Here is a 14599-nt window from a genome sequence, read left to right on the forward strand (position 1 = left end):
TTATTGGCGGATTTGCTCGCCTTGGAGCTTCACGGCAGCCCTCAGTTTGGCCGTTTTTGTGAACCAACAGTACAAGTCAACACCTCCTGTGTCTGACCAGGAGTTGGGAGGTTTGGGGGGAATCCGGGCCCACCCTCTACTCTGGGTTCCAGCCCAGGGCCCTGTGGAATGCAGCTGTCTAGAGTGCCTCCTGGAACAGCTGTGCGACAGCTACAACTCCCTGGGCTACTTCCCCATGGCCTCCTCCCAACCCCTTCTTTATCCTCACCATAGGACCTTCCTCCTGGTGTCTAATAATGCTTGTACTCCTCAGCCCTCCAACAGTATGCGTTCTCACTCTCAGCTCCTAGTACCTCTTGCTCCCAGCTCCTCACACACACACCTCAAACTGAAGTGAGCTCCTTTTTAAACACAAGTGCCCTGATTAGCCTGCCTTAATTGATTCTAGCAGCTTCTTGATTGGCTGCAGGTGTTCTAATCAGCCTGTCAGTCTTAATTATCTCCAGAAGGATCCTGATTGTTCTGGACCCTTCCTTGTTACCTTACCCAGGGAAAAGGGACCTACTTAACCTGGGGCTAATATATCTGCCTTCTGTTACTCTCCTGTAGCCATCCCTCCCGACCCTGTTACAGCAGCCAATCCCAAAATGTCAGAGAATGCTCATTACATCAATGGCAGGAACCCTATTGATTTCTGGGGAAATTGGAAACCCAAGAAAGGGAAACACATGAAGTCCCTGCCATCTATTTAGCATAGCAACAGCTTGAAGAATCTCTGAAGTTGTCTCTATAGCAATCGGTCAGTTGATGGCACCCATTAATGCCTTCCAGCATAGCAACACCCTATTTCTTCTCTGCTCATGCTCCTCTCTCTAAGACTCCAAGAGCTTGCAGCAGAGGCATCTAGCTCACACAAGCGAGAACAGGCACAGGCCACTTGCAGGAAAATTTATATTCTAGAGTTTGTTCTCACCACAATGATGAATGTTTCTGAATAGTCCAGTAAAATTCCTTTCAGTCTGTTTTGAGATGTATGGAATGATTTATAGAGGCAGTTTCCTGGGCCAGTAATGAGCCAGGACTACTCAGTCCCTCAGTGGGAGGGGACAGCCTGACTCAGAGACAAAGGGACTGGTTTTAGCTTCAAGTTTGGGCTGTCTGAATTAGGAGCTGGGGGAGACACTGAACAGCTCAGGGAGTCTCTCATTAACTCCCACTCCACACAAAGGGGGTCTTTGAACTGCTGTGAGATGCAGCGCACGGTCAGACAGTTCCAGCCCTGTGGAGACCCGTGTGCAGGGAGGCACAGAACCAAACCAGTGCCAGCCAACTGAAGCCTCCACAGGACTCCAATCCAAGGTGCCAAGAGAGGGCCCTGCCCCACCTAGGAGTGAAAATATCATAAGAGGTCCCCTTTTGTTTTCTTTAAACTGGTCAATGTTTGTGGTACTGCTACACTAATCTCTGGGCAAAGAGCTGGGGAGGGAGCTGGGGGTTGTGGTGCAGTAGTGAATGGCAGGAGGTGGGGAATGTATTGTATTATTCATGTTGTAGCATTTATTAGTTATTAACCCTTTCCTTCCCTAGAGCCCTTTTTTCCTGTCACCACCAGGACAGGACACCATTTGTTACGTTGTTATTTTGGATGTGGTGTTTCAGTTGTTGGGGTCTGTATTGTTGTATTTTGTTCCCTGTGTAGTGGGTTACACTTCTTGTCTTGGGGGAGGGCTACATGCAGTTGTGTGAGATTGGGTAAATACAGCAAGAAATAAAACAACAAAAGGGAATATACTGAAGTTGTCCTGTCAGTGGAGTAAGATTTAACCAGTATTGGATGTGTTGTTCTGTGGTTTTTAATACCCATATTTGAGTTTTTATTTATTTACTTTGGAGCTAATCTGTGGATATATCAGTAAGAATTACTGCAAGAAAAGAGGCCATCCAATCACACAGACACTATGAAACACCATACATTGATCTAAATGGATGCATTCCAGCACTCAGATTTTTGAATCTGTTCTCAGATCTACTAATCTGTCCTTAATAGACCGGGCTGAAAGTTTTCCAATGGAACATTTTTCTGTAGGAAAATGTCAGTTTGTCAAAATTTAAACATTCTGTGGGAACATGTCCATTCTGGTGAATTTTTTGTTGAAAGAGCATTTTGATGAAACATGCTGTTTCAACATTTTTTTGTAACAGAACGTTTTGATTTTTTATTGAGAAATGACTTGTCTTTTCAAAATGTATTGCATTTCAGAGCATGCCTACTCTTACAATGCTGTGCCACTGTAGCACTTTAATGAAGTGCTCTCCCGTCAGCTTAGTTAATCCGCCTTCCGGAGAGGCAGTAGCTGTGTTGGCTACCACTGCCATAGTGCTGTGTACATGGGGGTTAGGTCGGCATGACCACGTTGCCCGGAGCGACGTAGTGACGTACCGATTTATGGCTATAGTGTAGACCAGACCTTATATTTATATTTGATAAAAAAATAGAAATGTCAAAATGAAAACATTTCACATTTTTTAAAATGAAGCATTTTTTGGAACATTTCAATTCTTGAAAAACTTCAAACGTTTAAGTTTCTGTCTCAATTTGGGATGAAACAAAATTTCAAAATCTAAACATTTTTTATGAGATAGATCTATTTTCCAACCAGTTTTAATAATTAGATTGTAGCTGTTCCTCCTGCACCCATTTCAGGGAATATTCAAAAGGGGGAGAGATTCAGAAGTTGCAGGAACATTAGGTTTTCTTACCTTTCTTTCTTGCCTCCTTGAGTTTATCAGCAGAATCTCTGAGACTGATCTTTTCAAGGACCGATATAGCTACATTCACTGCACCATGTTCCTTGTAGTATTCACACAAGAGGTCTACAAGTTTCATCCGAGTGTCAGCTTCCTGTAGCTGACCTTTGGGGATTGGTGCTTTTTTTTCATAGTCAGCAGTTGCTAAGATGAATTTAAATCTTTCAAGATCTCCTTCCTTTTCCCCTGAGAGATTGTCCAGTATATCTAGAAGGATTTCTTTCATATTTTTGTCTGTAGTCATCACAGGATATTACCAATAATCTGAAAAATAAGTGGAGAATTAAAAGTCAATTATTTATGAATCTCATAGTGTTGTTGAGGTGGTGATTCAGTACACATACATGTAACCCTGCTGCCCGTCTGAGTTGGCAGCAACAAGGGCCGGATTCAGTATCTAGGGGTTCCGTTTCAATAACACAATGCAAAACCGGCTCGAGCCCCCTACCACCTCCTGGGTGCCTCTAAGAGGCAGTACTTCCCCTCTCACAAGCACAGAGTCTGAGATTAGCAAAATCGTTTTAATAAAGGAGGGAAACAATGCGGCATTTTGTTGGGAAAACACCACAAACAGGATTCATAACACAAACCACAAGCAAAAGACCCACCCCCAAGTAAGTTTGGCAGTGTCCTTTTCCCCTTAGGGTCTTAAGTCCACCAATGCAAAAAATCACCCAAAGTCCCAAAAGTCCAACACCCCTGTTAAGGTTTCTTCCCCACTCTGAACTCTAGGGTACAGATGTGGGGACCCGCATGAAAGACCCCCGAAGCTTATTTCTACCAGCTTAGGTTAAAGCTTCTCCAAGGAGACTAGTCTGTAAAAGGAAGCTTACTGGGTGAGATTTTTATCTGTATTCAGTTTTCTTAGACATAGACTTGCATATTCTATTTTATTTTGCTTGGTAATTCACTTTGTTTTGTCTGTTACTACTTGGAACCATTTAAATACTACTTTCTGTATTTAATAAAATCACTTTTTACTTACTAATTAACCCAGAGTATGTATTAATACCTGGGGGGGGCAAACAGTTGTGCATATCTCTCTATCAGTGTTATAGAGGGCGAACAATTTATGAGTTTACCCTTATACAGGGTAAAACGGATTTATTTGGGGTTTGAAACGCATTGGGAGTTGGACATCTGAGTGTCAAAGACAGGAACACTTCTGTAAGCTGCTTTCAGGTAAGTCTGCAGCTTTGGGGCATGTGGTTCAGACCGTGGGTCTGTGTTTGGAGCAGACTGGCATGTGTGACTCATCAAGACAGGGTGCTGGAGTCCCAAGCTGGCAGGGAAAGCAGGGGCACTAGTAGTCTTGGCACATCATTTGGCGGTTCCCAGGGGGGTTTCTGCAGTCCAACCCATCACAACCCCTTTAAGTAGTTTGTGAGCTGTCTAGCGGTGATCACTCTTCTGTTTTAGAAGCCATCAGAAACTAGTCAGAGGAGCAGTGTGTGTTAAACTAGGCCTTCTATGTCCGTATATAGTTAATAAACATGCTTATTCGGGAGCTATTGAAATGGATCTTTACAGGCCCATGGTTTGGCAGGCCTTTTCACCAGTACCAGTGAAAAGTCAAAATCCCTTATCTGCAATACAGAGCAGTTTATTTGAGAGAATTATACAAGCAGTATAGAGTTATACAAAACACATTCCCCCTAGTGAGCCTCTCTCCCACAAAAATACACCCTCAGTAACTATGCTGGCCTAACGCAGTATCCTGATCGGCAAACATGGCAGATAGCCACCAGCTTTACAGATGGCATCTCTTCTCTTAGTCACCTGGTTTCTCTCAGATTCCCTCATAGCAAGTCTTTAGCTGCCTTGAGACCTTCTGGTTTCAGGTCCTACTCGAGCCCACGAAGCAGAGTCTCGGCTACTCTGTCTAACAGCGTTATGGGCCTCTTCAGGTATTAATTAATAGTTCCCCTTCTTCCTTTGTGTAACAAGGTCGCACTCACTGCCATGGTGCCTCCTGCTGGTTAGGCTGTAAATTAGCTCATTTCCAGCACTGGAGCACCCTCCTCTGGCAGTGTCTCGCCTGCTATTACCTAACCTTTCCGTCTCCACCACACCAGGACCTGCATCCCTCCCAGACCATGGCGCCCTTCCCCTGGGTATTGCCCCACAGCACTGCCAATGTTCTGGGCTCCTCCCCTCAGGGGAACCCACTACTCCTGATGCCACCACTCACATCAGTGACCCACTGCAGTCCTTAGTCTGGCCCCTCGCCCCAGGGGCAAACTGCAGTCAGAATTGGCCACTCTCATCATTTGGAATGGGGGGGTGGACCTGCTGCCTATTTCTTTCCCCTGGTTGCCCTCTGCAGACCTAGTACCCCCTTGGGTCCCTTAGTCAGGGCCTGAACCTGGGAGTTAATCAGGCTGGAGCCCTGCTGGCTCTCTGGCTTCTCCCAGCACTGCTCTGTCTGTGGTTCCAGACTCTACCAACCAGCATTGTCCATCTCCCTCCAGAGCTGGAGAGAGACTGAGCTCCCTCTGCCCAGCAGCCCTTCTTACAGGACCTACCCTGGCCCTAATTGGCTGCCTTCAGCCTTCTTCTGATTGGCTCTTGGAGCAGCCCTCTCCCAGGGTTCTTTTAACCCCTTTTATTCCAGTGCAGGGCAACTGCTCCATCACACTTTGCTTTGCTTAACATTTATACATTTTGCTCTCAAAGGAGTCACATGTTCCAGAAACATGACCTGTGGGCATTTATTATTATTTTTTACCTAATTAGTGTTTCAGGAGGAGACTACGGGGTGGTGTCAAGGGTCATTCCAAGTTTACCCACTCATTAATCATTCACTTTGGTTCCTCATGTGATGTTTCTCCAACAGGGGGCTACAATGCCCCAGGTCAGGTCATGCCAAACTTGATGTTCTACACGTTATTTGCTCTTCAAGTTGGCATATTTGCTAACCCAAAGATCAGTATCGATCATCAACACAGAGTAGCCAGTACTTTTCCAAAATTAACTGCTGCTAAGAGAAATCCTGCCCCATTTGCTTTGGCAGTTCAGTCATGTCAAGCCAAGATAAGCCATGTTCACAACACTTATTCAGTACAGCCATACCAATTTTGCCCCATTGCAACAGAAGCCAGCTGTGCCCGTGGAGTTTCTTCATATTTTCTTTGTTGTGTAATGAGCAAAAGACAACACTAATCATAATAAATATTTTTATATTTGTAACAAGCAAGTTTTGATAAATTTAGCCATTTTTCCTGTGTTTAATTTGTCTAAGAACAAACCAGGGTTCCTATAGACATAATTTGCAACTGTCCATATAATTTCCATGAAAACATTACAGCTGGATTTGCAACAAATTCACAAAATAATGATTTTGTTTGATTTTTCATTAATATTGTATCTATACTAACAAAGAAAACCCAAAAGAGAAATGGGAGTACAATATCTAGCAGAGCTGAGCCCTAAAATGAAACTTCAGTTCTGGGAGTGGCATAGCTTCATGCCTTCATAATGGCATAGCAGATGTAGGGATGTGTCAGTTGCAGTGATCCGAGAAGTGTTTAGTCACTTAGGGGCAGTCAAAACCCAGCTCCTTATTCAAGCACCATTTACAGAATGGAAGGTTGGGAGTGTGTGTGACATATGGAGGGCTTATGGTTTTAGGTTTTAACTGATAAACACAGACAAAGACACCCCCAGTACAAAAAAATGAAATTGGTGTTTATCCAATGAACATCAGACAAAACACCAGATATGGTTGCTTGTATTTAGGGGTTTGTGTACACAGAGCAGTAACGCGGACTACAGGTGTGCAATTTCTAAAGCTCACCAAGATGTTGTGCATTAATTGATCTGTGTAGACCCAGCTGGTGGACACTAAAAGTTTGAAGCAGAACTATGTTAAAATGCACGAGGGAACATTACAGAGAGATTACTCATTACAGTAAATCTGACTGTATAATATATATTACTTATTACTGTATATACTAAAAAATACCTGTAACCCACTAATTTTTGAACATCCATGTAAGACTCAAAAATTGCTAACCCCGCCTCCCCCCCCCCCCCACACACACACACTGAAATTAATAAACCCTGAAAAAAGCAGCTCTAGACATAGGTGAGCATATTGGTCAGGAATAAAGCTTTGGACGAGGAAATGACATACCCCAGCTACTTCAGAACCGTCTAATGGTTGTAGAGACATGTCACTTGGGATGACCTGAGAAATATTTTGTCATAACCAGTCAAAACCCAGTTTTTTATTTAAATTATTAATTTATTAATCACCAATATCAATTATTATAAGATTCATTCACATCTATTATGGTGAAATCTCTGAAAAATTAATTTTTCATTCAATATTTAGGAAATTTTGGTCTTTGAATAAGGGAACCACAAATAAGGAGCAGGGAATAAGGAACCAATTTCAGCCTTGTCAAAGACAGCGATAGTGTGATGAGATTGAAAGACAGAGACTGGGATCAAGAGTGGGGAAAAAGGGAAAAGAAATCCAGCAGGGATAAATTAGGGGATGGATGATTTTGTGACTAATGCACAGGCCTGTGAACCTGGACTTTGGGGTACTATTCTTGGCTCTGTCATTGGTTCACTGTAAAATGGAGACAGTAATACTGATCTGCCTCACAGCAAGGGGAAATCATGAAAAAACCCATAAAACAGTAACGTTAGTTAGTCGTAGATGGTTTAGGAGCTACCTATCTATGAGATACCCCCACCCCTCTCTCCCCATGCCATAGCACCCCAGCTGAGATCAGCAGAGATGCTAAAGCCCTGCTGGTATAAACAAGAAGGGGCTGCTAGCAGGGCATTCTCTGTGAGGGCCTCACAACTTTGTAATTTGCACCTCCCTTGGTTCAAAATAACCCAAATTTGATGTCCTTCAGGGTACATAGCAAAGCTTAGCTTTTCCCTGGGGCAGCTGAAAAGGGAAACTGCAAGAGTAGAGAATTACTGGGTCGGGTTTGCGTTTATAATTTGCCTGGCTTGCTAGTGGTGGCTTACATTGAATTGTACTCCTGCACAATATACGTTGTCTTATATCATTATGTCAAGGCCTGAAAAAGCAAGGGAACCACTGAGGAGGTTTTGTTTGGAAGGTACATGGCTGTGGATGGGAAGAGAAGACCCTGTGGAGTCAGGCAATGGGAGGACCTAGAGTGGATTATGTCTGGTCTGTGGGTGAAACCAAGGGAGCCTATTGGTAGATGAGAGAAGAGATATCCTTAATAGAGGCCATAGGCCCGCTATCTTCTAAGGGCATCACAAGACAGTGGGTAGCAAGCAACTTCTCCTGCCCCTGAAATCCCACCACACAATGGGGATAAGCAGGACTTCATGGAGATGGTCACGGGGCCAGGTGGGAGCCTCTGTAGGTTGGGTTAAGTGTCCAGATTCTTAGACTCTAAACCTTGTTAGGCTTCCCAGTTACACATTTTATATGTAGTTTTGGAAAGTGGAGACTGATTTATGGCCTGCTATTATATGAATTTACTATAAGCTATAGGGTATTGTAGGCTGCGTGCTTTTATATAAGTTGCTGCAATACTGATTATGGTATTTTGTGCATTTTATTCCCCTTTTAGCATTAGAAGCAGGGCAACAATTTTTTTAAAGGAGGAAAAGAAAATATTATATTTAGAATTACAGGGAGCAGGGGATATCTGAAAAGTATAAAGCCCTCCATCCATATTCCTACTGGCCATAAATCCTAAATTCTTTTGCAAATTTTATAAATTAGAGTTGTGCGTAAATACCACATGGTACCGCCTCTTTAAGCGGAAAACAATGATGGTGCTGTTTAATTGGTTCTACTTTCCCAACTTCTAGGCTAAATTAGAGCCAAGAAAAATGGTGAAGGAGTAGATGTTACAGAATATTTTATTCTTCACTAACTGTTCTGGCCCCTACCCTGCTGAAAGTGGCTGGCAGCTGAGCTCACTAACTCATGGCTTCTAGATCACTCAGGTGCTCTTCATTAGCCTGAGCAGTTCCTGCCATCCAGGCTCCCATTGGTGCAGCTGGGACGGGGCTGGGAAAGCAAATCCAATTCCTGCAGGCAGAATGTAGCTGTGAGAAGGTGGCTGGGCTCCCTCAGATGTCATTCTCTGAGCTAGAAATGGAGCTGTCTCTGCCTACTGAGTACCCCTTGCACAATCCTAGAATATCAGGGTTGGAAGGGACCTCAGGAGGTCATCTAGACCAACCCCCTGTTCAAAGCAGGGCCAATCCCCAACTAAATCATCCCAGCCAGGGCTTTGCCAAGCCTGACCTTATAAACCTCTAAGGAAGGAGATTCTACCACCTTCCTAGGTAACGCATTCCAGTGTTTCACCACCCTCCTAGTGAAAAAGTTTTTCCTAATATCCAACCTAAACCTCCCCCACTGCAACTTGAGACCATTACTCCTTGTTCTGTCATCTGCTACCTCTGAGAACAGTCTAGATCCATGCTCTTTGGAGCCCCCTTTCAGGTAGTTGAAAGCAGCTATCAAATTCCCCCTCCTTCTTCTCTTCCGCAGACTAAACAATCCCAGTTCCCTCAGCCTCTCCTCAGAAGTCATGAGTTCCAGACCCCCTCTTCCCTGTGCCTGCGGTGTGGGCAGGGGCATCCTTAGGCAAATGCAGCATGCGCAGCTGCATAGGGCAACACCAAATTTGGCGCACCAGTTAGTGGCGGTACCCTATGCTGCGTATGCTTAAGGCCACCACCGGCTGCGGGCAGCTCTGGCAGCCCCATTCCCTGGCCCCCCACCCCCTTCTCTACCTCCTGGCCCCGGCATCCCCAGTTCCCCAGCCCCCAACCCCCTGCTCCGCCTCCCGGCCTGCAGTTCTGATGGGCTGCGCCGCTCCCCCTTCCACCTGCTCCTCCTCCTGGCCCACAGCTCCAGCCAGCTGCGCCATTCTCCCTTCTGCCTGCTCCCGCACCCCCCAGCCTCCCTGCCCTCCACAGCTCCTGCACCCCTGAGGGCAGCCCAGGGCTGTGGGTGCGGGTGGTCGGACTGTGTAGGGCACCGAAAATCATGAGGACAGCCCTGGGTGCGGGGCTTACCTTGGGTCTAAGTGTTTGTACTTTCATTTGTATTTGGAGATGCTGGGCAGGAGGGAAAATAATTAAGTGTCCCAGTGTCTGTATCCCTCTGAGCTGTGATGAGGGGCAGTTCTGGGCACCAAGGTACTGACAGAGGAGGGGGTGCTTGTAGAAGAGTGACAGCAGACATCCAGGGGCTGTATTACGAGGGAAAAGCTAAATCCATATCACTTAGCTGAATGATGCCTAGGGAAAGCGTATGACAGTCCAAGTCACACCACTGAGTGGGATGGCTGTATATAGCAAAGCACTGGGGGAGAGTAACTGGATGAACGCAGAAAGGGAGGGGAGCATTTAGGCAGAGCAGGAAAAGGTTTATGAGCATGCAAAAGAGCAAGTGAAAGATTATTCCATATTGACTGATCTCCTGGTGGGTGGTGGCCTGGGAAAGAGGAGAGTTCGACTCTGTCTCTCCCAGCCCTAGCTGGGCTGTGGGGGTTGGGAGAGACTCTGCTGGAGAAAAAACACAGTTACTGCTTACTGGAGTTAGTTTTTTAAAAAGAATCCAAATAAATCATCTCTTCTCCTTGTCAAGGTTCCTCCCCCACTCTGAACTCTAGGGTACAGATGTGGGGACCTGCATGAAAAATCTCCTAAGCTTATCTTTACCAGCTTAGGTCAAAACTTCCCCAAGGTACAAAATATTCCACCCGTTGTCCTTGAACTGGCCGCTACCACCACCAAACTAATACTGGTTACTGGGGAAGAGCTGTTTGGAAGCGTCCTTCCCCCCAAAATACTTCCCAAAACCTTGCACCCCACTTCCTGGACAAGGTTTGGTAAAAAGCCTCACCAATTTGCCTAGGTGACTACAGACCCAAACCCTTGGATCTGAGAACAATGAAAAAGCATTCAGTTTTTTACAAGAAGACTTTTAATAAAAAATAGAAGTAAATAGAAATAAGGAAATCCCCCCTGTAAAATCAGGATGGTAGATATCTTACAGGGTAATTAGATTCAAAAACATAGAGAACCCCTCTAGGCAAAACCTTAAGTTACAAAAAAGATACACAGACAGAAATAGTTATTCTATTCAGCACAATTCTTTTCTCAGCCATTTCAAGAAATCATAATCTAACACATACCTAGCTAGATTACTTACTAAAAGTTCTAAGACTCCATTCCTGGTCTATCCCCGGCAAAGACCAGCATATAGACAGACACAGACCCTTTGTTTCTCTCCCTCCTCCCAGCTTTTGAAAGTATCTTGTCTCCTCATTGGTCATTTTGGCCAGGTGCCAGCGAGGTTACCTTTAGCTTCTTAACCCTTTACAGGTGAGAGGAGCTTTCCCATGGCCAGGAGGGATTTCAAAGGGGTTTACCCTTCCCTTTATATTTATGACACTCCTCCCCAAATCTGTCATTAAAAATCACATTTAATAACTTTTTATAACCACAAAAATGGCAGTGTATTATTTATGCCTAGCTTTTGAATTGGGTAGCATTTCAGAATTGCTTAATTGGTACATAGATTAATTAGTTTAGTTCCTAAAATGAAGGCTACCTCCAACAGCTGCTTAAAATGTTTGGATTTAGCTTTGTCTGGGAACATGTATTATAGCTTTGAAGTTTGATGTTGAAGGGCCAAAATCCATTAACGTGTACGTAAAAACGTAGCCATAGTCTCTGTCTAAGAACTTTTCACACAGGCCCAAATTCCACAGCTTGGTCTGAGGCCTGGGGCCTAGCTAACAATGAACAATATATGGCTAAGAAGAACAGGAGACAACCTCGCTTTGTTTCAACTAGATAAGCAAAGTCAGCAAAACTCCAGATGGGGAGTAGTAATTGGGTGTTATTATCATGAGTTACAGACACACAAAGCACTAAGAAGAGCCTCAAAGTCTACTCCCGGTGCAGGAAGGAGATCGTGAACACCATCCCCAAATGCCTACCAGGGTTCAGGGAGAGGCCCAACATGTCCGTATGAGATATGACATCCTCTCCCTTCACAGCTGTATCCTCCTTCGCAGATGCCAACTCTAGTTCTCAGAAACACAATGGTGAACCCTAAAACAATTACTATTCATTGTATACTTTTCACTGTCTTTTTCCTTTAAACCCCCAGGAATGTACCTGTTGGACAACCGGAAGAGCTACCTCATTCCTATGGACACCAAAATCCAGGATTTAACCTACACATTGCAACAGGAATAGTTTGAGGGAAAACACCTGTGTATTAGCAATATGTTAACCTGAGCCATGGGCGGGGCCATTATGTAATCTTTTAGACTATTGGTTTATTGTGCTAATCGTGTCTTGCTGCTAGAACCTATCCAGGGGCTCGAGACCTCCCACCCCATTGCTTCTGTCCGCCCATGAGCACCCTATATAATCTATTGTTACTAATCGTTTAGCAGTGTCTCTGAGTCTAATAAGCGAAGTGATACTCCGCCAGTGCTGTGCGCAATAAACCCTCGTGCTTGACTCTACACGGTGTCCATTTCTGTTCCTTCAGATTTGCAGTATCACTCTTCTATTTTCTAAACTGCTGTGTGTCCCAGTTCCAGCTCCAGGGTTGCAGTAGCCAGGAGAGATGCTTTTCTTAATGGAAATCACATGTCTGGAATCCAAGTGATTTCCATTAAGGTTTCAAATTTGTTTGGGGAGAGGTATTTAAAACCATTAAGGCCAGATCTTTGTTATCTGCTATAGTTCTGGCTCTTCAGAATACTCCCATTGACTCATAAATAGTAAGCACTAGGGGTTTGATGTTAGGTGCTTTGTAGGATGATTTTTTGCAAGCTCTTTGGGTCTGCCTGCAAAGCAGGGGTCTGTCTGCAAACTCCGACGCCATGTGTTAATGTGCTCTGTTTGCTTAAGGGGCTTGTAAAAACTTAATGAGCCCGTCATAAATATAAAGGGAAGGGTAAACACCTTTAAAATCCCTCCTGGCCAGAGGAAAATCCCTCTCACCTGTAAAGGGTTAAGAAGCTAGGATAACCTCGCTGGCACCTGACCACAATGGCCAATGAGGAGACAAGATACTTTCAAAGGGGTGGGGGGGAGAAACAAAGGTTCTCTCTGTCTGTGTGATGCTTTTTCCGGGAACAGAACAGGAATGGAATCTTAGAATTTAGTAAGTAATCTAGCTAGATATGCGTTAGATTCTGTTTTGTTTAAATGGCTGAGAAAATAAGCTGTGCTGAATAGAATGGATATTCCTGTCTGTGTGTCTTTTTGTAACTGAAGGTTTTGCCTAGAGGGATTCTCTATGTTTTGAATCTGATTACCCTGTAAGGTATTTACCATCCTGATTTTACAGAGGTGATTCTTTTACTTTTTCTTCAATTAAAATTCTTTTAAGAACCTGATTGCTTTTTCATTGCCCTTAAGATCCAAGGGTTTGGGTCTGTGTTCACCTATGCAAATTGGCGAGGATTTTTATCAAGCCTTCCCCAGGAAAGGGGGTGTAGGGTTTGGGGAGGATTTTTGGGGGAAAGACGTTTTCAAGCGGGCTCTTTCCTGGTTATATATCTGTTAGACGCTTGGTGGTGGCAGCAATAAAGTCCAAGGGAAAAAGGAAAATAGTTTGTACCTTGGGGAAGTTTTAACCTAAGCTGGTAAAAATAAGCTTTGGGGGTTTTCATGCAGGTCCCCACATCTGTACCCTAGAGTTCAGAGTGGGGAAGGAACCTTGACAGAGCCTACTCTGAGTTTTTGAGTTGGTGGCACACAAAGTGTGAAGCCACGAGAACTTTGCCTGTTTCTATGTCACTTGTTTGTTTGTGGTTTTCTTTGCTTCTGTGTTGCTTTATTATTTATTTTTACTGTTCTCTGTGTGTGAAGTATTAAATTAAGAGTTGACATCCCAGAGAAATTGTATAAGCCTGAGTGAATGCCTTTTTCTCCTTTCCAGTATCAGAAAATATTGTATTAATATTTGAGATGAGACCATGATTCTTTCTAGTTGACTCAGAGATTTGTTTAGCATCTTAAAGCTGAGCTCTGTGTGCAGATAATATGCATGCAAGAGGGATAGTTTTATGAACTGCAAAAGTCAGTAGCATGCTAGTGTTTTGGCAGATACTTCATTTTTAGAGAGCAGCTTTCCCTGAAGATTTAGTGGTCTATGGAAAGAGTAGGTTATTAAACTGGGGCTCTGGTGCTTTTTTTTTATGCTTTCACTTAATGGCCATGACTTTTTCATTTATCTAGCTGTTTTCAGTATGCCACACTTTGGTGTGTTTACTAGCTTGAGTTGTTAGAAAGGAGGATAAAATACATGTACTCCAAGGACAGTGTTAATAATTTTCTTCTTTGATTTCATATTAAACAAACATCTTAAGCAGTGCACCTTGTTAATTATCCCTTGTTTTAATATTCATTCTTCTATATCTATGAACTTTTTAAAAATAGACATCTAGGTTATTTGTTTAGAGTGGTGGCGAATCTCCGCACATAACCTTGATATTGGTGCACATAGCAAAATTCAATCTGCACATGGATGGGAAAATTAGAGGGAACACTGGGCTGAACCCCAGGAACACCTTCCTGAATGTCAGAATGACCATATTATATTGTGGACAACTCTTCAGAGAGAAGTGATTTTAGGATTTAATGAAAACAGACAAATGTTGGAAATGGAATAGGGCTCATTCATCCACAGTCAACTGATGCCCCACTTATGGGGCAATATGAATTTCCACAAATTTTAGTTTCTTCCAAAGTCTTAGTAGCAGTAAGTTGTGCATGTGCATGGTTTGTTTTAATT

The 14599-nt window shown here is 43.8% G+C and overlaps 1 protein-coding gene across 3 annotated transcripts in view; it reads right to left on the reverse strand.

The window, feature by feature from the left end:
• LOC311521884 (NACHT, LRR and PYD domains-containing protein 12-like) overlaps nt 1-14599 on the reverse strand; it is a 214173-nt gene that overhangs the window by 178835 nt on the left and 20739 nt on the right. For all 3 annotated transcript variants that reach the window (XM_084630573.1, XM_084630571.1, XM_084630572.1), the window contains one exon: nt 2761-3072. In XM_084630573.1, the coding sequence (XP_084486699.1) occupies nt 2761-3052 (292 nt within the window). In that variant the 5' untranslated portion in view covers nt 3053-3072. The remainder of the gene's footprint in view (nt 1-2760; nt 3073-14599) is intronic.

The sequence above is a fragment of the Lepidochelys olivacea genome (assembly GCF_965140295.1).
Source record: "Lepidochelys olivacea isolate rLepOli2 genome assembly, chromosome: 6".
Classification (NCBI taxonomy): Eukaryota; Metazoa; Chordata; order Testudines; family Cheloniidae; genus Lepidochelys; species Lepidochelys olivacea.